At 44.9% G+C, this 27895-nt stretch overlaps 1 protein-coding gene across 1 annotated transcript; it reads right to left on the bottom strand.

Annotated features, from left to right (window-relative positions):
- On the bottom strand, positions 1 to 26852 carry KAT6A (lysine acetyltransferase 6A). Its single transcript, XM_026046981.1, has 17 exons — positions 26802 to 26852; positions 25918 to 26688; positions 15637 to 15745; positions 15205 to 15320; positions 14890 to 14971; positions 14368 to 14503; positions 13095 to 13408; positions 12677 to 12795; positions 11972 to 12087; positions 11372 to 11513; positions 10806 to 10967; positions 10331 to 10424; positions 9143 to 9374; positions 8435 to 8645; positions 6732 to 7418; positions 6182 to 6494; positions 1 to 2671 (listed from the first exon to the last, which is right to left on the bottom strand). Exons 2-17 carry the CDS (start codon positions 26518 to 26520, stop codon positions 78 to 80), a joined length of 6030 nt encoding a protein of 2009 aa, XP_025902766.1. The 5' UTR covers positions 26521 to 26688; positions 26802 to 26852; the 3' UTR covers positions 1 to 77.
- Positions 26853 to 27895: the final 1043 nt, after the last annotated feature.

Raw genomic sequence — 27895 nt, 5'->3', positions numbered from 1 at the left:
TCGTCAGTATAAAAGGTTCCTTTATTTATATATATTTAAGTCTTTCGCTTTGTTTTTGGGCGGCGGGCGGCTCTCGCTCATCTCCTCATGTAGGGCCCGTTGAGGGGCTGCTTGGGCACGCCGGCCGCGTTCATGTAGCTGTGGTGGGAGGGCCCCGTGTACATCATGTTGCCGTGGGGGTTCGGCTGCATGGGCTGCTGGCTGTAGGCCTGGCCCCCCATCATGCCCATCTGCATCTGCATAGGATACTGCGCCGTCTGGTTCATGTAGGCCGGGTTGCTGTGGTAGCCGCTGTTCATCATGGGCTGCGTCATGCGGTAGCTGTTCATGGCGTTGAGCGTGTTCATGTTCATGGAGTTGACGTTGTAAGGGGCGGCGGGCATGAGGTTGACGCCCATGTTCATGCCGCGCTGCACGGCCAGCGCCCGCGGGCCCGCCTGCATGGCCACGGCGGGCGGGCTGCGCCCGTAGAGCTGCTGCTGGTGCGCGCCGGCCGAGGGCAGCGGCGCCGACTTGGAGCGGATGGAGATGTGCCCCTTGACGGGCATCTGGCCCTGCAGGCGCTGCGTGTGCGGGATGCCGATGTTGGCGGCCGACATGTTGCACTGCAGCAGCGGCGACGCGAGGTTCATGGTGCCCGACGCCAGGTTGGGCGGCGGCGTCATGGTGGCTTGTGCTTGGGGGGTCCCGGCGAGCGGGTGCGAGGGGGCCAGCTGCGCCAGGCCCGTGTTGGACAGGGAAACACTGGTTGCATAGGAAGTCACGGCAGGAGAATGGCTATAAGGCATGGCATGAGGGTCCATGATGGTGTTGGTCAGCTGCTGCAGCTTGGCCAGGCTGAACGTGGCCGACGGCTGCGAGTAGCTCCCGGCCCCAAAATCCCCCGGGATCCTCTCGTAGATACTGATGTTACCGCTGCTTCCCGACTCGGGTATTTCCATGATCATGGGCGCCGGCGTGAAGCTGTTGTTCATGCTGCACTGCGACAGCGGCGGCTGCTGCTGCTGCTGCGGCGGCGGCGGCGGCTGCGGCTGCTGCGGCGGCGGCGGCTGCGGCGGCGGCTGCGCTGCGGGTTGCTGGTTGCTGGGCGGCCTTTCCACCACGCAGCTCTGCGGGGACTTGATGCTGCAGTTGGCCGCGGGCTGCACGCTGCTCTGCTGCATCAGGCTGCAGCTGCTGCCCATGTTGGCCATCTGCTGCGTGACCACGCAGCTGCTCTGCGTGAGGCTGCTGGAGGAAGACAACCCTCCGTAGGAGCAGCTGCTCTGGGAAGAGTTATTCCCGCAAATGCTGCCTCCCATGGTGGAGTCGTAGCTGCTGGGGTTCTCGTAGTTCTCCGTGGTGCTCTCGATGCTCCCGAGGTCGCTGAAGCCACTGTCCACCACCTGCTGAGAGTGGTCTGATACGGAAGGCACATCCATCATGGGGCTGGTCTCCATGTTCTGCATAGAGGGTGCGGACAGGGATCCCTGCTCAGGACTGATCTGGGTGTAGCTGCTCTCCAGAGCGGGCACGTTTGGGCTGCTCACGGAACGCACCGACTGGCTGGGGTGCGACTGAACGGAGGATATTGGACTGTTGTGCTCCGAGGCCTGGCAATCCTCGACCATGGAGATCGGAGGGTCTTCCTCAGTCTGGGTGTAGCTCTGCAGAGTCTGGCAYGCTGCCAGAGTTTCCTCGCAGTCCTGGTAAGCGACATCGTGCTCATTGCTCTCCTCTTGCGTCAAGGACTGCACCGCTTGGACAGTTTCGAGATCTAGCTCACTATGAGGGATCTCCTCTTCTTCCTTTAATTCAATCAGCCCTTCCTTACTACTTTGCTCTTCCTCGTGATCATCCTCAGACCCAGGGACATGCTCTGACCCCACCGATGTCTCATTCGAAGCCTGTTCTTCCTCCGAATCTGCCTCTGCTTCATCTTTTCCTTTTGCCTCCTCTCTACTGCTTGATATGCTTGTTTCTAAAAAACACTCTTGCACCTCGGGCTCCTCCTTCACCCCTTCCCTCACAGGCTGTTCCTCCAGTTCCTTCTTCTTCAGAGACTCCAGATGACCATCATCTTCATCATCGGCATCATGGTCTTCATTTTGATTCGCCACTACCGCGACTTCATCCTCTTCCTCATGGTCATGCTCAGCTTCTTCTAGTTCTTGCTGTTCTTCCTCCRATTGCCTTTGCTCTTCTGAAACCCGGGGCTTCTCCTCTACCTCCTCCTCTATTTCGGGCTCTTTAGCCTCTGGTGCTGGACTACTGCTGCTGTCCACAGGAGAAACTGCCCTTACTTCACTGCCGGTTGTATCTTCCTCTTCCCCCTCTCCTACCTCTTCTCCTTCCATATTCACGTCGTCTTCTTTCCTTTCCTCAGTAAGGGGCGACTCTTCTTTCTGCTCAACACTATTCTCCGTATCGGAGATTTTGGGCTTACGCACTGGTTTTGAGCCAGCGACCACTGCCTCAACTTCCTCCCCCTGCACAGACGGCATCACTTTTTCCCGGTTCATTTTGAAACCCGGTTTTCGACCAGGTCTTTTCTTCCAGTGCACTGGTTTTCGACTTTTGCCCTTCGGCCACCCCTTCTTCTTTTTCATGGGTGTGGAAGTATCTGGTTCCAGTGAAGAATCATTTTCTTCACCTTTCCTCAGCACAGATAACTGCTGCAAGGTCGGGGTGCCTGCAAACACAAACAGCAGAACATTAATCGAATATTTTATTCTACCTGAGCATTCASGGAAGCTTTCCCGAGCATCCCATCATATTTAGCAACTCCACATCCCAATAACAGCTTAGAGAAGTATTGAAAAGGGTTAACAAGAAGTAACAAGGTCTGCTCATGAGCAATCACGTTGCGGGTTTCATTTGCCAAGAATTAAACTGCTTTCCACATTTTGCAGGGCGAGAGCGTTGGGCTTTCAGCACACACCCCAAATTAAACACTTAGGCCACGCGATGAAGCCCTGGGAAGACTCATGGCACAATCCAAGTGTTATTTATCCGGAACACTCCCCAATGACAATGTTCCAAGGTAGGGGAACCCATGGAATTGCAATAAATACATGCTTACATTTAGGTTTGTATTTCACGCACCTGATGGAGAACAGAATGATTTCAGCTTTTAGTCCTGGCTTGCACTTTCAGCTGCCATCAGAGATAGAGATGCCTAAATTTGGCAGCAAAATGTTCTGTATCTGAGCAAACATTAAAAGGTAGCCCAATTCACTTCTTATCTGGCTTTTATGTCAGGGTAAATATTTACAGCTTGCCATCTGAATTCCTGCCTTTTTTCTTAATATGATTTTGGATTCAATTTTATCTGCTAGGCAGAGGATCTTCCCTACCAAGAAGCGGTTCCAGTACAAGTAATTTGTAAGCTTGTCAAGTCATCCTTTCTCCTGAGCTGATTTCCTTGAATCTATCACTTCAGGTTTTTCCAAAGCCTTAACTCAGCTGTTCCTAGAACTATCTCAGTCTATCAATACCTCCACCAAATGTAAATAATTGAGTAAGGGCAGTAGTAGCAGCTACAGAGAGATGACAGAATGGGCCTTCACTCCTGACATTTCCTACTTACACATTAAAGGATCATCTGAATCTCTTTGGTTTTGAGCTAAGAAATCACTCTCAGCTGGACAGGACCCATCAGGTGTCAGTGCCCTGCACTTSATTTACATCCAGGCCCAAACACCCTCTCAGCTGATACCTTAATGCTATTTTATTGATTAAAGACCATACACAACCCCAACCCATCTCTTTGGGCCCCAAAGAATAACAAGGCTGCTCAATTATTCCTGGTTTGCCACGTGATTAATTTAACACGTATTAGCTTGATGCGGTAACATTTCAGTTTAATTAAATGGGTTTGATTAAAAGCCCAACACCTCACAAAATACTAAGGAGGTGACATCAATAACCCCTATTAACCAACCTTTAAGCTCGCAAAATATATGGTATTCTCTGACAAGAGCTATTCTTCCCAAAGTAGTGTTGAGTTGCATTAATAACCACCTCTTGCCTTTTCCCTTAGTCATCCATGAAGCATCCTGCTGTTTCCATCAGGATCCATGGCAGGGTGCGGGCTGGATGGGTAGCTAGGCCACCCCACGGCACGGACATAAACCCAACTTTCCCCCCAAACGCAGTGTGGATATAGTCAYGTTTCTGCTCTTCCATCACACAAAAGGTTGCTGATTTTCAAGCATTACTGTTGGCAGACCTGTTGTTACACACTTATGCAAAAGGTTCAACTATGGAAAAACTGAGTAATCTGAACTCCAAGCAGCCACCAGGCACTTCCTAAGGAGTGATCAAAGCTCAGCTGAGCTGCTCTCGCCCTTTGCTCAAGTCTGTGRCGTGAATGAGGTTCAACAGCATCCTGAGGAGTCAGAAGTGGAGCGACATTCTCAGCAGCAAGTTCACCCACAGCTGGTCATGGAGAAGAGAGAAGGAAGGCGACCGCTTTCCATTGAAACGCTCGTCGAAACCGATTCAAAACAAGCACTAAGTTCAGAGGCCAACAAGCCCTTGAAGTCATCCATAAACCCAAAGCCTGGCACATGGATTAAAGAGAAAAAGTCTCTGCCAAAGCCCGAGTATCATTCAGCAGGCAGAAGAAAACATTAATTTCATAGAACGCGCTAAAGCTTAATACCCTCTTTCACATTTCCAGTTTACTACAGAGGAAAAGCTTTTAGTATCTCCTTGGGACAGATTCAATGCTTTTTATCTGCCTTGTCAAGAATTAATTTAAATGTTTTTGTAAGAATACAAAACAAAAACCAGTGATCTTCTAATGGTAAGCTCCCCTGCTGATAATGCAAGGTTTTTTTATCATATGCATTYGACTCTGTCCTTGCAAAGGAATATGGATTTTATCACCACTCAGAATCTCATCCTTGTTTTCAAGGACGCTGAGGTAACCCACAGGCTCATGCAGATGACTTGGCTGAAAGCCTGCATATAGGGAAGCCTGGGAAGAAAATYCTTACAGATTTCCCATTTGGGGTAAAACTTACAGGTCGAACCAGGAAGAAAATCCCCAAATAAAAGCAGATTYCTGAAGCAAAAGTAAAAATTCTGAAGAAAAAACCAAGTGTAAAGGCATCTGTGTCAAAGGCCTAGAAAGGGCACAGACACTGTATGATTTGAGACCCAGAAAAAAAGTCTTACTAACAGGGCAGAAGCACCATATATATCAGAAGTAGCAGATATATCTCATGAGGAAACTGATCCAAACAGAATTAACAAAGCCGAAATCTGTGGAGGGAGACAAATTTCCACCGAGCAGCAAACTTAATGCTGCATTAACATGGGGCTGCACTCACCTCACAGAGCTTTGTATTATTAGGAGGATTTAAGGTTAACTGGGGCTAAATGAATAGTACAGGTGACTAAAATCACATCGATATTTTCAGAACTAAGTATCTTTAGAGAAAGAAAACCACTTTCTTCTGCTAACCAAGGGCCATTTGAAAGCCATAATTAATGAATGAGTTCCAGTAACAATCACTTAGAGAGGGATAAGAACTCCATACATCTTTCTCATACAGTTCTCTAATTTTATTTGGCTGCTCGCCTTGCACTACATAGGCCATCAAGAAGTTCTCTTGGGAACAGGATGTATCGAGCAGGAACAGAATCAGGAAGATTACTAATGGAATATCTGAAAGACAGATGTTTATTTTGCATCTTCGATGCACTCTAAATAAAAATATTTGTTTTGAGCTGGTTATTTTATGAATTGGAGGTTCAGATATCTTTACAGAGATAGGAGAAGTTGAGAGGAGGAGCATGCAATCTGATGAAGAACATTATCCCAAAGGAGCTCATTTATTATTTGCCTTTGCTGGGGGAATCTGAGGGCTCTTTAATTCATTCCCGCTGTATTTCTGTAAAATGACTCTGTTGCGAAACCTTTTCCACAACCACAGGCATCAATCTCGCTGGAAAAGCCGAATCTGAAAATGACCTGTTGTCAGTTCACTGCCGATGAGACAGTTAAACACAAGCACCGCKTTTTCAGGAGATTTCAGAATATTTTAGGCTAGTTGGACTGGCCGTTTATGCCTAACCCCRTATTTCAGCGGGAAGTTACAAAGCCAGGTAAAGAACTTCTCCATCATTAGCTCTTAGCCTCTGAGAGGGAGGCACCCTGACCAAACTTGCAAGGACATACCACCAAACATACCAGTAGTGTCATCAGACTCCTCCTCATCTTTGGACTTGCTCTTGGAAGAAGGTCTGCGCCTGAGGGTGTCTTGGGAGGTTAAGTGCCGAAAGTAGCCACTGGGCAGAAGGTCGTTCTCCTCCTCCTCCTCTTCCTCCTCTTCCTCCTCCTCAATCTCAAAGGTGGGCTCCAGTCGGGGCATTGGTCGCTCAGAGTCCGAGTCCTCAAAGGGTTCGTCGAGCACTTCTGTGGTCTCCGAGATGGTTTCGGTGACAACGCTGCTGTTGTGGTGCTTACGCTTGCGGACTCGCCTCTTCCGATGAAGAATCGGCTTCTGAAAGGGGAAGGGGGCAGAAGAAAACACATTTTCATCAGCGCAGGTGAAATCAAAACGCTGCTAAGCTAAAACCAAGCACTGCAGAGTTCAACAGTGACTCAGAGGGGTTTCTTCTGCAATCCAAGACTCAGAGCAAATCTGCCTTCAGTCAGAAGGATCTAAAGCACAATGCAATGCAGCAGAGCTAGAGACAAAGGAAAAACAGGGAAAAGGGAACAAAAAGCAAGCACACACCTTTCGTTTTAACGTTGGCTTGGTGAGAACGGGCGGAGAGTTGGATCGGGGACTCACRGGCTCATCCTCCTCCTCCTCGCTGCTCTCGCTGAAGCACCTCAGGAGGCTGCTGTCGCTGTAGCGGCGGGGCAGCCGCTCGCCGTCGTCGGGGAGCCGGCACTTGAGCGGCTCGGCGCCCTTCTTGAGCTGCCCTCTCCACCTCTCCATGCCCTCGCTGTACCGCCGCCGCGGCGCCGCCGCCTTCTCCCCTTTGCCGTACTGCCCCGGGGAAAGCGCGGATTTGTCCTCCTCTTCCGCGTAGCGGCCGCGGGCAACCGGAGCCTTCTCCTCGCGCTCGCCGCATCCCCCCTGCGCGGCTGCCGACGTCTCCTCGCACTCGCTGCAGCGGCCTCGCGAGGCCGCCGGCTTGGCCTCGCACTCGCTGCAGCGCCCGCCGCCACCCGCTGCCTTCTCCTCCGCGGGCACCTTGGCTTCCTTCTCCCCAAAGGGCTCCCGCAGTTTTTTGCCCTTGCGGCTCCATCGGCCTCTTCGGGACGGCTGATTGTTGGCAGGAAGACTCTCCAGAGGAAGGATGTGCTTGTTTGGCCGGGCGGAATTGGCTGGAGCGACGATGTCCGGCTTTTTTTCATTCTCTGGAGGAGAATAAGGCTCTTGCTCTTTCTTCTCCCACGACACGGGTTTTACCATCTGATTTAAATAAAAACAAATGGGTTTCACACTTGCGATTTAAGTATACGTGCCTATCCTCAATTCTATTCGGCAGGAGCTTTTGAGTAAAAAGGAACTAATAAAACAAATGCAAAAAAAAAAAGCACGCAGGATATTTTTACAAGAACGAAGACAAATTGATTGATCTTATGAGATTTTAATAGTGCCAAGTGCAATTTTTTCCCCTTGCAAGTGAGAACGTATCTCAGCCTCCAGACAGGTGATCTCAAGCAACGGCCATCCAATGGCCTGCTAGAGTGGAAATGCATCTTGCTACACCCAAACAGCATTTGTGCCAATTTCATGAAAAAAAAGGGAGATGAGCGATTTTTGAAGCTATTTTGGTAACAATGCACAGTTAATTAAATTTAAATGCAGCAGGCGTGCACAGTTTGCCTCTCAGGAACACTAGTCTACTCAGGTCTTATCACTGGATGCCGAAGTGCAGCCCTTCCAGGAGAGCAGCCTGTATTTCAGGAATTTTCTCTGCTCTGCATATAGTGATTTAGGATCAAAGCTGCTTCTGGAAGAAAAAAAAAAAGCACCTAGTTGACTATTTTTTATTTATGATACTTGTCACTTATGGAACAATTCGGTGCTTTCAGACCTCCTCTCAATAATTTGATTTGCTTTCTTGAGTGCAGAGGTTCTTTGGTCTGTAGCATTTTGGATTTGTTTGCTTTTTTGCAACTTAAGGGGAAAAGAAGCATTTTCCTTAATTAAGATGAAGGAAAAAAGAAGCATTTTACTCTCCCTAGCAACAGTGAAAACAGACTGACTKGAACCTTCCTTCAATTATTGCTTCAGTGATTTTCCTGATCGTTTTAGGTGAGAAACTAAAACTAAGAGGCATATACTAACCATGACTGCAAAGCTTTTTGCAATTACACAACAGGCCCAAACTGCCCATTCAAAATCTTGTTATCATCATCTGTGAAAGCGCAAGAGCACCAAATGTAAATTGTGTGTCTTATAAGAAAGAGATTCACTCTTACACTGGCCTCTGGATCTTTTTCCTTCTCCTGTTGTTGCTCTTCATTCTCCCCATCCTCTGTCTCCTCTTCTTCGTCCTCGGAGACAACCGAGTTGGAAACTATCACGGGTGTCCAACGCAGACACTCTGCATCCACATCTATAGGTCGGACGTTAGTTCGAAGCTTCGCCATATGTTCCTGAATGAGTTTCTCCCGACGAATGATCACAAATCTAAATAAGTAAAGACACATTGATCAAGAGCAGACTATATGCTACACATATCATGTGAAAGAGACAACATAGAAAACGTGACAGCATCTACTGTGACTTCCACGTCATGGGTAACTTCTCAAAGGATTCCAACTTAGGGAAGGGGCTTAGCTTAAAGGAGAAATTAAACTTCTTTTTCCTAAAATTAATAATGAAAATATGACATATCTGCTTACTCTCAAGCAGGGCTGTGTGAGGGAACAGAAAGACTGGACCAACTCATTAAGATTCTACAATCCACAATTTCTTCAGTCTAACAGATAAGGCACCCTAAAACTGCGGAAATGCTACTAAAATTCTCTCCATTTCTTGTTAATGGTGCTCAGCCATTATCTTTAGATAGGTAACATTCATCTGCAGGCCTTCAGGCTTTCTATCTGTTAAATGGACAGCCACGTGGGCAAGAGACAACCTTCATTGCAAGGTGACAAACAGCAGGAGCAACGGGCTGTACTCACTGATCGCTGCGGAAGTCGAGCATCCGCAGGTGGTGCAGAGTGGAAGTGATATCTTGAGGGCAGATTCCAGTCAGCTTGCTCAGCTTCTTGATGCTTAATTGCTTGTCACGTTGATGATAAAGGCACTCCAATATGACACTTTTCCAGTAAGCCATGTACGAGAGCCGCCCCAGGTCGGACAGGGGCTTCTCTGGTGATCCTGCTTGACCCTCCCGCTTGGAAAGTAGGTAGCCTAAAGAAACACAAGGCAAAAAGGGTTCACAAAACTGGCCCCTGTAGCTATCTCCTGTCATTGCACTTCTACACAAACATTTCTTCCAGAAATCTGCGGAATGCTACTTACAAAAATATATATTATGGTTTTGGAGGATGCACTGCACGACCAGGCTGACTTTTTTACACTTCAATTACCTGTTTTTCAATGATAAGAGATCTCTAAACTTCYCTGCTCTTAGTTATGGGCAATGCCACGCGATGGCAGCACTTGCCTACCTTGAAACTGCAGCGCCACAAAAGCACCTTAGTCCTGCTCCAAAGACACGGAGCAAGGAAGGACAGAAACAGCAGAGGATCTTCTGAATATATTTAATTTTTAAATTCTGTAGTCATTAAGTCATTAAAAGAAATCTGACAGTGAGGGGTTATTGTGGCTTTAGAAAATAATAAAAGATTTGAAAGCAGTGGTAACTTTCCCAGGGAACTCACTGAAATGCATGTATGAATCTCAGAATGGTCTAAGCATTCAGAGCCTAAAAAAGCTGTTCTTGTTAGTCTCAAAGGCTAACCCAAAACCTACGCATGACTACTGTTTGCTTAAGACAACCATTCMGTTCAAATCTAGCTGCTGAAGGCTTCAGATTGTGCAGATTTGACTTTTTGTAGCAAGAACTACATGCAGCAGGCAAGCTCCTGCTAACAACACCACACCAGCATCTCTATAGTTCCTGTGATAAGGTGCTCGCTCAGTAAACATGAAAATTGCAAGAGAAAAAGGCAATTTGTCTTCAGGATTTAAGTCTTCCACCAGAAAGAACAAGTTATAAGTTAACGTGATTTTAAGAGTTTTTACATCTTTTGTTTTGAGATACTTTTAATTAAAAATTATATAACTTTTTCCATAGTTAACTGTATATTTAAGATATAAAGGGACAAAGGAAAAAAAAAAGGAAGAAAGAAAGAGATCCTTACTGAAGTCAATTAGGAATCTGCCATAGCCCTTACGCTGGTATTGTGGAAGAATCATTATACAGGAAACATTGTACTTCTGTTGGCAGTGTTTCTCCTGTTGCAAAAACAAGAAAAAAAAGAAGCAAATTTGAAAAACAAAAGGCCAGTGAGAAGGAGTATAAGTTTTTCTGTGCGGGTGCATAAATACTTCCATGGCAGAAAGTGAAAATGAAAGGCAAAGTTAAAAGGAAAGGCTTCAACAGGAAAGGCAGAACAGTATCAAATCTGTTACCATCATTAAAACCACTAGTTCAGGAAAGTCAAACAAATGAGACCGACACTACCTACCTTCCACTTAGACCCATCACAGTAAAGGACATGGGTTATATTAACAGTGAATCTTTACGTGTTTCAGATTTGTAATTGCAGCAAAGGAAAATATTTTCTCAGATCTGCTGTCCTGAACCTTAAAAATGTCCAAATTACAAACACTTGCCTTGGAGAAGTAGCCGACAAGGTGACAGCCCTTGACATCATTCTGTGTCAGCACGTAGAAAAGAAATGGCTCCACATCGTAGTAGAGGGTCTTATGGTCCAGGAAGAGTTTGGCTAACAAGCACAAATTCTGGCAGTAAATAGTGCTGACGTTGCCATCAACCTTACGGAAATGAAGAAAAACGTCATTCCATTTGCTATCATACGAGGACTTGCCTTATCTGGATATCCAGGTGGCTCTGAAGCATCAACCATGACTTCCAAGCCAAAGGTAACTTCTCAAAGGTGTCCAACTTGCACGGCATAGGGTTGGGGCTTAGTTTAAAGGAGAAATTTCAATTCTTTTTCCTAAAATTAACCAGCTTTTGTACAAAACAACTTATATGTGAAACCAGCAGCCTGTACTTGCTGGTAGCTCTTCATTTTTAGCAACTCTATGTTTCAAGAATGGGGATTTTTAGGACTATGCAACACTTGTCTCACTATTGGGTGTTAAAGGACCCTCTTTAGGTCCTAAAGGAGGGAGAAAAAAACCCAAGAAGTGAGCAGCTTAGTTTCTTAACTTACCTCAAAGACTGAAACATTGTTTTTTCTGTAAATTTCATTGGCTGGAGGATGAAACCAGCCACATTTTTTCATGTGCTGCTGCAGAATAGTTCTGCTTTTCATGTATTTTAGGCAGAATTCACAAAGATAAAGCTTGGGTAGCCTGTAAGTAACGAAATAAATATCAAAACTCAGAATAACACGCTTTTGTACACAGTTTCTACATTCTGCAGATACAGAACTTGAAGAAAACAAACCTAGGATGTACTAAAATTAAATATGTGATAACAAGCTTTTTCAAAACAAAACACTCTACCATACTTTAAGCCACAGCATTTATTTACTCTATAGACAACCTCCCAAACCCTATACCCACGAACACGCATGGATCCATAGGCAACGGCTCACAACACCTTTTTTATTGTCATTGCTTTTAGCTACAGAACTATTTTATATCCAGACCATGGCTACAGTAGTTAAATATGTCAATAGGRTACAGAAGTGTCCCAATATTTGGTGATTTAACTCCAATTACATACTCTAGCTTGAAAATTGCTGCCCTTTTCAGGGACCTACAACACTGTTAGAAGTAGAATAAAAGAAACTTGTGCTCAGTCTTACCTTGAGTACTCCTGTGGGTATGGGGAGGAGTACCACGTCTGGATTTCRTACTTGCCAAACTCAATGACAGAAGGGCAGCGGACTTGGGGATCAGGAGGCCCGGTCACCCCCACTTTCTGTCCAAGGGAAAAAAATATATATTTTTGGAGGGGGAGAAAAATATATGCCATATAAAATATATGCCATATATATAAAATGCCATATAAAAATATATATAAATAATATGCCATATATATAAAATATATGCCATATAAAATATATGCCATATAAAGCATATGTGCCATACGCTTTAAGGAACTTTACTTAGAGGCAAAAAGGAATAGTAATCTATCGTGATACTCAACTGAAGGGCTCCAAACAGAGCCAGAGTGATTCATGTTTCCTTCGATTCTTACCCAGAGGATAATCAGGATATTTCAGCAGTCAGCCAGAAAAGCTCTTAGGAGTTACAACTTGCTATCTGCATCAGCTCCACCAAACCATGGTTAACCCTTTCCCCTCCAAAACCCAAGTACTTGATGTGAAAGTACTTTTATACGACCTTCGTTTCTCACGAGGTCAATTCCTCACTACTCTCAACCAGCAAAACCAAAACACTTTAGTCCTTGCCTGACCAACTCACCCAGAGCGTTTTTTTTTCCCCCCTTGGTATTTTTATTTGTCAGATTAAGCACTTATTATAGGACACTGATAAGCTGATGGTACCTGCAATGCTTGCTCCTGAATATCTCGGAACAACTCCATGTCTTTTTCAGTTAAGACATCCTGGCTCCCAAAGAAACGCTCCTCATTTTCCTGTTTTCCATCCCAGCCATCCTGATTGTCTGTAAAGAAGAGACAGGCGTTTCACTGATCRACCACTTCTAAATGATTTTAAGTATAACAGCAATTAAATTTAGATGTATTTTGTGACTCTGCCACTGCCAAGGCCAGGACAGATATGTTCTCACTCAAGAAACAGCCTGCAGAGGCATGAGTGATCTCTGCACTTGAGTGTTAATTCCAGCTCCAACTTCCCAGCCTCTACCAATTCCACTCACTTCATCGAACATTTTTGAAAGAAAATTGGAACATTTTCTTGGAGTAGAGGATACTTAAACATTGGCAAGGTGGAAAACCTTACCTGTGGGCCATTCCGAAGTGCTAGATTTCCTGGTACCCTTTTTCCTGATCCGATATTGCTGAGAATAGTCCACCACTTCCCCCCGAGCTTTCCGGCCATCAGGGGAGGGAGTGAAGAATTTAGTAAGGCCGTCTATAAGCCCTTTGGTTTTCTTGTTAAACTTCAAGGTGGTGCTGCCATCTCTGCAGAAGTCCAAGACATCCGTCTGCTCCAGGTATCCTCCTTCGGAGGATGCGGACTGGCTGGACAGGGTGATCTTTCGCTTCCGACCCCGACCAGGGCCAGTTCGGACTTTGCTGAAGGGGCTTTTTGATCTAAAGGATCAGAAGGGGAAAGATACAGTTGGAGCTTTGCCAAAGGGGGTTCTTTTAAGCTGCACAGGGGGCTGGTATCTTTCCCCACATACTGAGCATTATGTGCGATTCATTTAGGATAAATCACGATAACGAGCAGATTTTATTGGACTTAACACTAGAAATTTTGGAAGTCCACTCTACTTTCGCAGCCATCAAGCCTCCTAAGATCTTTTTGCAGAATATCCCCGATGACGTTCCTTAGACTCAAGTGTTGGCTCAAAACTCTCCTTAAGCTGGCTCGAGGCCCAWAGCAGAGGTTCTTGTGGCTCCTTGGTTGTTTCCTTCCCTGCTCTGTTAAATGCTACACGACAAGTGCTCCACCAGAACGCCAGCAATACTATGGGTCAGAATGAACATAAATCATTTCTCCCAGCCAAACCCTAAGGCAATCCCTAACAGCACCCTCAAAAAAGCCACAGGTTTTCCCAGGCGGAGAGCCAGGCAAGTGCAGAAACACAGGGCTGTATGCAAGGGAAGGGACAAGCATCTTTTGGCAGCAGGGTCAGATTAAACATGTCCAACTACAGCCCCAGTAGCTTTATTTTAGATTATTTAGCTTCTGTGACATCAGTAATAGTTCTTGGGAAATGCTAAATACAAATAGCTATGCCAGAAGAAGTAGCCATCCAGCAGAACAGATTTGACATAAAAGGCAAAAACTTACCTGATGGTTAAAAGTACAGTYCAAAACTAAATAGTAAATTACCACGAGTCAAAAATCTAGTTACAAAGAAGCACCGAGAAAAAGCTCTTGGTTTTTTTTTAACTGCATTCCTCAGAAATTACCTTCTGTATTAAGGAATAATGAAAAGGTCTTCACTGCAAAAGAAATCTTCTCTCAAGAACAGGTAAGACGCTTCAGAAACACCTGCTGCTACAAAAATGACACAATTTATTCCTCTTTCTATGAGACTTACGTTGTATTTTGGTTCTTTAACCTATTTTTGGGACGTCCTATCGGGTTAGTATATCGCCGTTTTATTTGTGCTGCCTTCTTGTGTAAAAGCTTCCTTCCTTTCTTCCGTGGTCGACATATCTGACATATCCACATACCTGGAAAGACACAACACACTGGATCACCGCTGGATGCAAGAGGACCAACACAGCATGAAAAGGGAATTTTGGGCCCTAGGGAATACAGGCCCTACAACAACAGGCAGAAAAAGCCCCCCCCCCAGGCCTTGATTATCATCTATACACCTGCACACAAAAAAATCACATCTATGATCCAGCAGTATAAGYCTCATATTCTGTTTAAGGATCTACTAYATCCARCCATCTCCTACAGGGAAWTTTTTCCAGCTAAGGAAGACTCCTYCTTCCTCTCTGAAGRAAAAGACAAGTTTGGTTRTATTCCAGGACACGCTATTGTACAATTTCCACTCACCAAGCTCCTCCATCATCATCCTTAATTCCCCTTTTCACGACAAAGTGCTCACCTTTTGGCATCCTGGTAAGAGGTGGGTCACAGCACTCCATGTGAAAGCCACGGTCRCACGAGTCACAAAATAGCATGTTGTCCTGTGGAACAAAGAGCAAGTTCATCTCCCTYGAGCTCTGCATCAAGGCCTCCATTACTTTGCCACCATCTCAGAGCACACTGCTTCTTAAGCACACATACAGCATTATATTTCACGGAAAGACTCGCGGACATAAGCAGAAGCCGTAAATACTTGTTTCCACAGTGATTTTACTTCCTATTTTAACAGGGCATGCCCAAGGTTGGCAGTCAGGCCAGAGCCTCCTACACTCACCGCGTTCTTGCCCTGGTCTCGACAGGAGCTGCACGTTTTGCACTCGATGCATTGCCACCGCAAGGCTTTCACTCGCACCGTTAGCTCGGGAGAAAACTTCAAACAGGATGGATGACCTACGGAAGAAGCCAACAAATAATAATAATCAATTATTTCAGTGCTGCTAACACCTACAAGTGGTGTGATGTGATAAGACTGGTCATCATTATCGCCCTCTTAAGGAAATCCCCAGGGGTCAAACGAAGCCTTAAGTTAAGCATGTTAAGCTTAACTTAACAGTGTGCACCTAGAAGYGTGAGATTGAGCTCTATTAAGTGTATTATATATCACAGATACATATTATGCCTCATATGTATGGGTCAAAATCACTCACTAGGCTTGACCACAGGCTCAGATAGTACTGGCTTTACTCCCTGTAAAGCGGGCACCTACCACTGTTGCCGCAGTCAGCACAAGAGATGAGCTCTTCAGGTTTCTTCTCTCGATTTTGTTCCTTTGTACCAAGGCAGAAGCTGCAGATTGGAATGGGCTCTGCCACTGGCTGCAAAAGAAAAGGGGAAAAGATGTTGTTCAGCATTCCTCCTTTTTCTTCTRCTGCTTGGATGTTATCTATAAGGAAAAGTCAGAGGGCTTAAGCTCAAGGTAGGGAAAAGAGGAGTTTTAGATGAGGTACAACATTAACAAAACAGTAAACAGACAGTAACCGGCCAMGTGTCTGTGGACACGGAGGAAGCTTTTAAATCAAATTCTCCAACAGCCTTCCCAGAAAAGTAAGGAAACAAACGGACTGGCCTTAAAACGGCTCTTCGTGAACTGACTGCATGTCRTATTTGGTGTTGTATTTCATAATCTAGCAGGTTGTCTCTAAGCAAAGCCTGCATTTTTCCTAAAATCAGTCCCAAACTTACTGGTTTAGGAACAAAGATACATGGAAAATTTAGAAAATTATACTAATGCCACAACCGTGTTTACAACACTGGAAAAGCGAGGGAAAAAAAAAGTTATGTTACCTTTCAGACACATTCTTTGTATTCTGTATTATGGTACAAATTGTAATTTCACACACACATTTTGCAGAGCACATTATGCAATCCCAGCCACACGTATTGCTAATTACTGAACATAGGCATATACCAGAGAACCTCCAGAAACCCTCATTCTGGCTAAGCAATGCAACTATATCCAGAATATCTTTTTTTCCCCCCAGAAATCAGCTTGTTTTACACTGCAATAACATAGCTTGAAAGAGGGAGCGGATGCTGTAAACTYACAGCCCGAGGTGTATTCTTCAAAACATCCACTAGATGGAAGCAACCAGAAGAAACACCTTAGAAATTTCTCAGAATACTATTYAGCGCTAATTTAGCAAAAATTTAGCGTTAATTTAGCAAAATTAAGCAGCGGGGAATGACTACCTYGGAAAGAAAGCCTAAAGATCCCTCATGCTGTGTTTGCCTTACTTAGTTTTGGGGTAAATCCCACGGGATGTTTATGACCTTGGGCCCTGCTTGGGCTCTGGATGCCACACAGGCAGCTGCGGGCAGTCGCTATAAGCAATATTGGGCTAAAATTGTGCATTAAGGGTCTGTCAATGCTTTAATTTCCTTGGCATCATGATTTGGGGAATTATTTTCCCCTTCTACATTCTCAAAAGCATTCCCTTGCCCYCCTACCCACAGGCTCCTCTTGTATTTATTATGGCTCAGTTCATCACGCAAAAAAACCTCGATCTGAGGTTTATTATGAAGATTATGGGTATTATTAATTAACCTTGATCTTTCCCGTAAGAACAATATCCCTTTTTCTACTGGCTCTATTATTCAYATATCAGTACCATTATTCCTATTTACAAATAAGGGATTTGTGTCCCTCCTGGTCCAAACTTCCATTTAAATTATATTAGATGTGTGAAACTTCTTGGTCACTAGTACTGCCTGACAGGGTTTTATGAGACTTGCACATTTCCACGCGCTTGAATTTGCTACCAATTATATGCAACTAATTCATCTAATAAAATGGGGCGCAGCTGCATTTCAAGAGGAAGAACAGACATTTGTGGATCCTAATAATCCTGTCATCAATTGCCTTTGACTTCAATTGCACATTTGCAATCTTGCAGGTCCTGGCTGGGCGGTTCATTTTGTAGGTGTCATCTTAAAAGCATCGACTTCTCTGTCATTTCAGCTGCTGTCACTCACCTGCGTGTATGTACAAATACTGGTTGTGAAGCGCGGTGATAAGAGCTCTTTTTTTTCTTTTATCAGCTTGATTTGGGGGGGAAACTTGGAGCAGTTGTGCACAATCATTTCGCTGATCATTTGACTGAGGGACATTCCCATCAGAGAATAACTGCAGCAACACTCTCGGAATTGCCACTCCTTAGAGCACTATGGAGAACTCGAGGACTCTGCTTCATTAGCAAACGCARAACACCTTTCAGTTGGATTAAAAAGACAGGAGCCCTGTGGCCTACAGGCCCACGTACAAGTCACGGAGAGTCAATTGCAATGTTTGTAAGCAGAAGGTTTCAGTTTCCGTAATAATTCTAGACCAACTTTGGAGCTGGGCCACCGGAGACCCGCCGAGCAGATAGAGCTCAGCTTCAGAAGGCCAACAAGGAAGATCTCACCCTTCCCAGCTCGCCCGTTTCCTGTGCTTACCCCTTCTGAAACCGTAAACAAACACCCAGTTGCTTTCATAAAACAAACCAGCTCAAACGGGGAGAACACGGACTAAGATCCGAGTAGCCCTGAAGAAAAACAGGGTGTAATTGATGACAGGGGGCTATTTTAGAGAGGAGCAATGAGGGATCTCCCAGCGCAGAGCTGCTGTGGGAGCCGGTGCTGTGCTGAGGCCGGGCAGATCTCGCTGCAGGGGTGTCTGTTCAGCAAGGAAGAGCGTGGCGAGCGAGGAGCGCACGCACACAATGCGAGCGCCGCGCAAACAGCCCTGCGAGCAGCCAGCTCGGGCTCATACTGCACATTTTTGGCAGGCTTTCAACTCCTTCTGCTGTTTTTCTCGCAAGCACATCCATCTATGTAATGTCACCAGATCCAGAGCGGGAGGGCGGCGGAGCGAATGGGAATGACAGGCTCGGAGGCTGCCAGCCTCTCGGCACATGCTGTTACTATACAAAGGATTTCTAGAAACGCACYGTGCTGTACAGATTCACAGACTGGACCCCCTCCTAAAAGCAACGGCAAAGAGGGGAGCTTATGAAAAGGCAACGGGAAGGAAATAAATACTAAACATTTCAGTGTGTTTTCACTTTYGAGCCATTCTGCTTTGCAGTCTTCTTGGTTCAGGGAGATTGAGGGAGGAAACTCTTCCCAAGTCCCAGGAGAGCCGCCYCGCAGGCAGTCACTGGTAGTCGGGACACCCTCCCCTTCCCTTACCTGCTCCAGAGCAACAACACTGCAAACTGCAGCACAGGGGGAACATATGGGGGAAGACTCCAATTCCTTCACTTGCAGCTTAAAGAAATCCACCTCTTTGGACCCCCCAATTCAGAGGGGTAGTTCAAAGCAATTGGGTTTTCTTACCCAAACCTGCATCCTTTACAGTCTCTCCCGGAGCAAACGGCTTTGGCCCACTTTGCTAATTTGCAATCAAGTAATCCATGTTATCTTAGGAGCCACAGATGACCCCCTGGCGATGCAGGATGCAATAATATTTGCAGGCGAGCCTTCCACAGCTGCAGGAGCAAAACACAGCCCTGGAACCAAGCAAACCCAGCAAGCGGAAGGCTGAGCTCCTCCCACGGGCACRGCCTGCAGGCCGCCGCACTTCTGTTTTGAGCAGAAAATCCGCAACTTGGGCAGGGATTTTCAGTGCCAGGAGGGTGGCTTTATGTAGCAGAAGGTTTTGTAAGCACCTAGAAAACTAGATTTAATTAATTAGGGAAGGAGAAAAAAAAAAAAAAAAGAGAAAGGTTTATTAAAATCCAATATTCCCGATCCATGCTCCTCATTAATGTGTGGAATGACACAAAGGCTCCAAGGGCAATTGCTCTGGTCCGGACAGCCGGCACGGAACATTCTTCTGTCGGACACAGGCTGCAAGAGCGAGTCTGGCACAAACCCAAGCGGCCCCAGATAAGGCTCGTTCCACCAAAGGCATCTAGGGTTTTTTTTTCCCTGAGATCATTGCAACATTTTTTTTAAGATTTTTTCTTTAAAAAATAATAATAAAAATACTGGAGAGTAATTCAAAAGAGTAGTTCAAAACATATTTCCCGTTTTCCTTGTCATAAACTGGAGATGATGGCTGATTCAATTTGTGGATATTGAGATTTAAAAGATTCCCAAACTGGAAAAACTCCGTTATCGTATTTTTAACACTTAGGCAGATATTTAGCTACATAGCAAGATGCATAATTTGTTCTGTCTGAATTTTAAGAATCCAGTGAACTGACTGGGGCACTGACAATTAAAAGTGCTGGTGATTCATGGATCTTCATAGCAACAGGCTTGGAAAAAAAACAGTATTTTTAAGGTGTAGTTCACTAATAAGTGGGCTAACTGTTCCACAAAAGTGACTTCAAGCAAGGGAATAGGTTGCCCGTGGGATCCTGTTTCTCACATGAGGGTCAGTATTTTGGGGTTTCTCTCAYTTCAAATCTCACGCAGGGTTCAGGTTAACCACAGCAGCAAGAGCAAGTGCAAGCCAGGCAGATGTTGGGGTGGTGAAMCCAGCAGGGGACCGTGTTTTTTCCCCATCTAAGGCAAGAATCCCTATTAATTCCAAGGAAAAGCGTTCACCTGGCTAGAAAAACGTGGAAGAACAAGTTGAAGTCAGATTGACACAATCAGTAAGAAGACCTGCAGAGCTGGAATTAAAACTAACAGGACTTATTAAAGCTCATTAGGATCAATTTAGTTTGCAACCCTCTAAAGAGGCAAGTGGCAGTAACCCCTATCAACCCACCCACTGCACAGAGGTCAAAGGAATCAGCGGCGTCACGCACAGGCTCCACCTTCTTAAAATAAATACTAAAAATACCATCAACAGAAAATCTGGGAAAGAAATCCTCTATCTTTAATAATAATGATGATGATATTACTTCATTTAATATAAATGCCTTTTAAACATTTTTCTTCCACCATCATGGCTTAAGGTAAAATGTGATAGCAGGAAAAAAAAAAGACATTGCATGAAGCATAACTGGGGGGAACAAGAGCAGGAAAACAATTAAATATTGTCCTTCACGACYGTTTTTTCACCCCTGTTATGTAACCAAGCTAACCTGGAGCCAGGCTGTTGTTTATTTAACAATGTTCTCCATCCCGCACCCTCCCAGCCCGACCATATTTTAAAGCTGTGCAATAAATACGACTCCTTTATTAACCACGCTTCTGAGATGTGTCTCTCCGTAGCTGCCAGGAGGCTCYGGGAGGGCAAGCGCTACCAGCAGGGACGCAGCCAACACATTGGACCAGTTTCATGTCATTAAAGGCTCGGATCCTTTATTGCTACCAAAGYCGGGTCGGAGCGCGCGGTTACAAGCGCTTCCTCGGCCCCGACACAGCTCCTCTGGCCCAGGAACATCTGAYGTCTTTCCATCGTATTTCTTCCTGGATTCCCACTATTCCAGATGCTGCCAAACCTGCTCTTGGGCTCTCTTTGGAGCATTTCCTCCCAAAACGCAGGGCCTTATTGCATCTGGTCACAGCTGACCATGACAGTATCATCGATGACCCACTTAAACGTGGTCTGTTATTATGAACTGCTTCACGTATTCGCTAATGAAGTGATCCAAGCTCAGAGCAATTCCTTAGCACTTGGGGTTCCAAACCGACACGGATACAGATGGAGGCCATCTGCTCTTGCCCATGGCTTTTCACATAGGGAAGTACAGGCTTGTCTTCCAARGAGCCAGTTGGAAGTTGTAAATCCTAATCCTACTCCAGCTGGAAASGAGAGCTGGGAGAGCACCTTGGAGAGCAAGGGCGAGCTCTGCGAGTGTAATTACAGAGCTCTCRGGAAGATCCTTTAGGTTTTGATCCACCCAAAACAACCCAAACGACAAATAATTTCCTTACTACTAATGGGAGAGAGCTCAAATTGAGACTGTCAAAAAAAGGCTATTTCTTTGCCCTGAGAGCCCGTATCAAACGAACTTGAAACATCTACCCTGTACAGCAACTATTTCAATATTTCTTTTGATTAGCCGACTTCTTATCGCACATTTTTTATCGCACTTTCACACATTTCTTTTTTTACAAAATAATAAGTGTGCTATTTCCACCTAGACTCTCCAATCTTAACCTCTGCATCCTACTGCTGTCTAGCTCCTCACAATAATATACAACATCTCTTTACTCTTTAAGGGTACTAAAGATGCTTGTATTTTCATAYTGTAGTACTACTGAACTGCAATTACACTTTATTAAATATTTAACAGTACTAAATAGTTAGCTGGTTGCAGCAATTCAGCAAAAACACCTTACACAGGCCACACAAATAGTACATTTGATTTCTATTTGTGACTTGCCATTACTATCTTTGTTTGCAGCGAATACAGAGAATACACAGGGCAATGGTACACATCATACTCTGGCACTGGTGGATAACAATTTTTGCATTTCTCAAAAAAAACCTGCTGCATTAGTAAGATAACAGTTTGCCTGGGTTTTTATACAAATATTCTCCAACATCTTCGCTGGTTTGTGGCTACAGCTGGGATCCAAGTTGTGCCAGGGTTCTTCCTTCTAGAAGGACCTCCATATGCTGGAAGTTTGAGATGCAGGCAAACAGTTCTAAGGGGTGAYAGAGGCTGCATAAAGCCCCTATTTCCATGTTTCGGTTCCCAAGCACTCCTGGTGCGTTGCAATCCTTTGCCTCGGTTGCTCAAGATGCAGCACGGAGCTGCGGGAGCAGTTTCGCACAATTAAACGGATGTKTTTGATAGCCGTAAGTCAATATAACATCGTTTACTTTCCTTGCGTTGAATGGATAGGGTATTTAAAACTAAGTGACTATAAAGGAGAGAAATCAGTCTTTATTATCTTTCAAATGCAGTTTTTGGTGCCAGAAGGTAAGCTGAGAAACAGAAGGGTGGGTGATGTAGGTAAAACGTAGGCACAGCAGGCTGCAGGGCAGACTCAAACGCGTGCAGCCAGTCCAAAAGGGGCTGGTGGGAGAGGCCACTGCMCTCTGAGGTCCCCTGCCCACCAGGGAAGGCTCCTTCCCTCCAACTCCTGCAGGTTTTCGCTGTGCAGAGCGCAACTCCCCGTTTCATTGCATGCAGACACATGGAGCTCCAACCTGCAGCCGTGGGGAAGCATCTCCACGCTCGGACCACTGTGCCGTGGCCATAACCCTAGGCTTGGCTGCAAGGTGCCTCCCTAAATCATCCCCACAAGCAAGTGCAGCGAAAAGCTGCTCCAAATCAAGCAGCAGGGAAACGTCTCCCAAGATTTCCTCAAGAAATACCATTTATTTTTTTTGTGCACACCTTCTGTTAAGACTTTCTATAACCTACCACATCCCCAAGCCCAGTACATGCTCAATCATTGTGACTGCTGATTTTGTTCTATCTAAAGACCCATTCACTCTAAGTCATGATTTCAAGAGCAGCAAAGAGTTTAGGGAATAAAACTGATCCTCTGAACAAGGGTTAGCTTAGAGAAATGAATCCCAGAAAAGTAAATAAAATTATTTCTTTCTGCAAGTAGATTAATTGCACACGAAGTAGGAGTGATAGTTACACTTTAAAGGAATCTTTCGTGTATATTTAATTGGAGCTTTGCTATAGAAAGTGGTCTGTAATAGCACAATTACATCGTTTTAGAGAACTGTACAGTATTGCTCATGCCCTACAGATATGGGAGGAAAACAAATCATCACTGAAGGATGCAGGGCTAGTTGAAGGGTTAGTTCTTGCCTGATACTCAGCCAAGGGGTGGCAATTGACTGTTTTCTTTCCTTACGATTTCAGCCCAATCTCTCTTTACATCTAGTTCTTGCACCCCCCATCCACCTCCTCCCCTTCCACCGGAGGGGACAACATCACCGATCCTATGGGTCTGTCAYCTACCATGCAAACAATAGCAAATTAAATCCCAGCGTTTGGCCCAGGACGTCACAAGGAAGGTAAAAATAGCTCTTAACTACATTTCCTATTTTAGCTTCTAAACTACAGGAAACTGAAGAAAAGGCYGCACTTCCCAAAAGTCCATGCACGAGTGAAAGCATATCCAGTGCTTAGAATGGAAGCAGAGAGAACTCCCTTCAGTTATCCCTAACGGATAACTGCATTCCAGCAATGAGCTGTGCCCACGAGYAGCACTTTTTTGCTTGCTCGTTTTAACCCAAACAGTGTTTCTAAAYTCAGGATCTAAAAATCTTACTGTCAATAACACGTCACTGTGACACCAGGTGGGGAATCCAGGATAACTTGCCAGGCTCTTTGGCACTGGCTGCCACAACAGAGAACACCGAGGTAAGAAAATTTTTGAAGAAAGGAAGATTTACTAAACATGAAAAAAATATATAATGCTTTTTAATACATTTATGTGGAAAGTTTAAGGCTGCAACGTGCACAGACTTCTTGCAAGCTAAAAGGGAGAACACCCAGGGCTGAATATTTGTTTTCAGGCATCTAAGCAAAACTGACACTACTCTCAAACCCTGCCAGAGGAGCACCTGCAGCTCACTGGGAGCTGTAGTTAAACAGGAACACATTATTCTTTTAAGGAGCCCAAAGCGGCATCATATGAAAGCATGAAGAGTTGTTAAGTGGATGTTAAGGACCAAAGACTATGCAATAATAAAAGAAAACTGAAACACGCGAGTCATAATGACATTCTTCTCGTTCACAGGTTTGGGAGGCTGATACGGATGCTAAGTCTGGTCTAAGGATCTGAGGTTAGATTGCCACCATGTCACACAGAGCGAGTCCAACGGAACAAAAAGAAAGGAAACAAAACCGCCCACCATTCCTGGGCACTCCAGAAAATAACTGCTGCCCAGTGTGTGTTTTGCACCCAAATAACTGTTTCGGCTATGTTTATAGTGCCCCATGCTCATTCACCACTTGACATATCCCATCTTACGATAAAGAAAAGCCCATGGAACAACTCACCTTAAAAAAAAAAAAAAAAARRAAARAAAAAAAAAAAAAAGAAATGTATACAGACACACACAGAGGTTCTGAGTTTCGGCACACTACAAGAAAACTGGATAGGCTGTGAAACACAATGTGGAAATAATAATATGCAGAGCTAATATTTTCCACTGTTACTGCCACTCTCAAGCCAGCTGCCACATGTGCCAGGCTTGTTTACAAGCTGTTTTTATACCATTTTATGACTCTAGTAGTTTGGGTACCGATATTTCTGGAGCAGTCTGTAAGAAACATACGTAGACAGAGGCCTTAGAAAAGGATGCAAGAAGCGGAGAAAACTTTCAGAAGAGTAATATTTAATCTTAAATTCCAACAGGCCACAACACACTACTGTAACTAGTAAATACTGTGTCCACTATAGTGCTCCCACAATTAAAGCACAAAGAACCTTTACCAGAAATATTGCAGCTTTGTAGTTTTTTTAAGACCACTGCAGTACTTAAGTTTTCCAGCTTTAATAAACTGTAATAAGAAATTCTCTCCGCAAAGCAAAGCTGATTGAAAAAGCATCAGCAGTGCACACTTAAAGACCTGAGCACCGAGGAGGACTTTTCCAACAAAAGTCTGCATTAGAGCAGGAAAATACTCCAAGTATTATGGACTGACAAAATAATTTTCATGTTCCACAGAGCCTGGACTTGTAAAGCAGGGGTGTGAATTACCAACAACTTGGTCAAATTAATAAGCAAAGAACAGACTTCAGCTTCACTTCCACAGCAGCAAAGGGACAGGAAAGATACTGAGTGGGTATCAGTTTCACTCAGACAACTTGATCTCAGGGTTGCGGTGGGGAGTAAAAGATCTTTCGCACGCAAAAAAAAAAAGATGTGAGGAAGAAGAAAAAAAAAAAAGAGGCGTAAAAAAATAAGAGAAAACAATAGCAAAATGTTTTACTTTTTTCCCTCAAGAACCACACCCAAAGGTTGCAGCGCATGCAAAAGGGAGGAGAAGTTCACGAGCGCTCATTCCAMCACTTTCTTGCTCTCCACAGCCTCTGATTTCACTCCTCATTTTACCTGCTATATCCTATGCACTTTTTCTTTGTATCATACGACAAATCCGCACCGTGACAGGGACCAAATTTCTTTTTTTACTGTTAATGCAGAAAGCCTCTGACACAGTATTAGGCCCCGGCTGCTAATCACGGCTCCACCACGTTATCCACGTTCAGATAAGAAGCTGAGCTGGCAGTCAGATAAAAGTGTGAAAATAAGATGAGCTCAAGTCTGATTTGCAAATCCACCTCACCTTAAAGAGTGCATGGTAACTTCCCGTGCTTTGCTAAGATAATTCAATAAGTCTCTCATCATCTACTCAATTCCATCATAGAGAAACATAAGCATTAAATTCCTCCTACTGGGTCATTTGCAGTTTTCAGATTTGTTCGCCGTTTCCAGATTCAAAATCCAGGTTTTTACCCATTAAGTTTCCTTTGGTCCTGCTCAGAAATTTGGAGGGAGCAGGATCCTCAAAAYACGTTTTGAGCTCAAAAGGCGCAACCTAAACAAACCGACCTCAAACCATAACTCCKTATCGACACATTTAATCAATCCCAAGGAAAAAACAGGGTGCAAAGGGGGTCTTACCTTATCTTTTTCGTGGGGAAGGAGACACACTGGAGGGAGACAGGAAAGAGACTCGCAGCTCTCCTTCCCRTCAGCATTAGTGGTTGCCTTAGTGTTGAGCTGATACAAAGGTCCATCTTTGAGGAGCCTCCCATGGCCAACCGCACGCTTGACGGCTAATCTTAACTGCTGGTGGAAAACGGAGGCAGCGCTGCCTCCAAACAACGCCGACACATCTTTCTGCCCCTTCAGAAAGCGCTCGATGTTCTTCAAGGACGAGCCACTAGACTCCGCCAAGCCCTCGATGGCGCGTTTGATAAGTTTATTCCAGTCCACGTTTGGTTTACCATCCAACTTCCCATGGTTGCGAGGCTTTGGAAGTGCTATTCTCCCAGGATTATCAGGATCCTTGTAAGAATTGAGACCTTTGTTGGAGACTTTTAAAATAGTTCCATCCTTAACACTCAACTCTAACTGTTCCAGAACAGTTTTGCGGTCCAAACCATGCGATGAAGATACTGCATTGCATATCCTCTCCTCTGAAGGACGCTGTTTTTGTTTCTTTACCTTTTTGATCGCCTCCAAAATCCACTCCGTGTACAGGGGGTTAGCGAGTTTTACCATGGTGAAGAATTCTGTATATCCATAGAGTCGTTATCCTTTATCCCGATGCTGAATGAGTTTCACACCGTGGGAAAAGAGATTCTCGGATGATGGGAAACAGTTAACCATAGCATACACGTTTTCTGTTCTGAATTACTCCTCCTTTCTCAAACATGAATTGTTTTCACCCTGAAAAGAAGAAATCAAAAGAATTATGAATTTCCTCATTCTTTCTAGGAAATCCCGGAATAGCGTCAGAGGAAGTTTTCCCACAAAGAAACAAAGATTTCAGTACATCTCACCTCAACTTTGGGTCTTTACACTCACAGTCAGAGTAACTGTAGCATTAAGCCTGGAAGGAAGCAAGGAGAGTCATTTCCAAAGAAAAATAATAATAATAAAAAGCCTACAATAAGTCAATAACAAGTTATTAAAGACACAGCAGAGTTTTTCACCCATTATCACAGTTTCAAAACACTGTATATACCTAAGGTTATGTATTTAATGCACATCAAACACAACTTGAAACAACTAAACCAATATATTCCAGTAGAAAGGAAAAATAAGGATCAGAAGTCACTTAATTCTGCACTGAGTTTTATAATATTAAATGATTAGAATCTAATCATTTAGACTGGGGGAGGGAGGGTCAGAAACAGATTCAAGGAAAAGCAGCAACTCTCGTGATTTTTCTACACCAAAAACAACACCCAAGATGTAAATAGGAAGAAGCAGAAGGTGTTGAGAGCCTTGAGCAAACAGCAAGGGGGAAACTTTCAGAACTCCTCCAGGAACGTAATCATAGGTCTGGGGCCCTCCTGCTAAGGAAAGCTATGACAGTTGTTCCATGAAGGAAGAAAAATAAATAAATAAGCAGCAACAAGGGGAAAAAAAATAAAAAAAATCACAGTTTGAGGTTTTAACTAAAGGTTCCACTTCCAGAAACCCTAGAAAAGAAGAACACAGCTGTGTAACCTGGCACAGCCGGGATACAGGGAGAGCACTTGGGGACAAAGTAACAGGTGAGCAGGCASCACGAGGAGGGGACGCTCGTGTCACCGCCAGCTGAAGGGGGGCAAGTGGGTGCCGGGCTCCACTTTGCTGTCTTTGAAAGAAAAACAACAACAACAGCAACAACAACAAAAAAGGCATTTTCTGCTTCTGCTAAGCGGCCGGGCCGCAGCTCCGCGGGGAGACGCGCTAACCCTGGCGGATTTCTAAACTGTTTGCAGGAATAAAGGCTGCGACGGAGGGAAGTTTGGGCTCGGAGTTAAGTTGTCAGCGCGGCGCGCGGCCGCTGCTGCTTTCGAGGAAGCGCCGGGAGCCCCGGCCCCGGGAGAGGCCGGCGCGGGGCCGGAGGCTCCGGGGGCGGCCCCGGGCCTCCCCCCGCCGCCCG

Source organism: Nothoprocta perdicaria, unplaced genomic scaffold, assembly GCF_003342845.1.
Source record: "Nothoprocta perdicaria isolate Ctin4 unplaced genomic scaffold, notPer1 scaffold_466, whole genome shotgun sequence".
NCBI lineage: Eukaryota > Metazoa > Chordata > Aves > Tinamiformes > Tinamidae > Nothoprocta > Nothoprocta perdicaria.
Note: the sequence above shows the minus strand (reverse complement) of the source record. Positions and strands in the feature narration are given on the sequence as shown.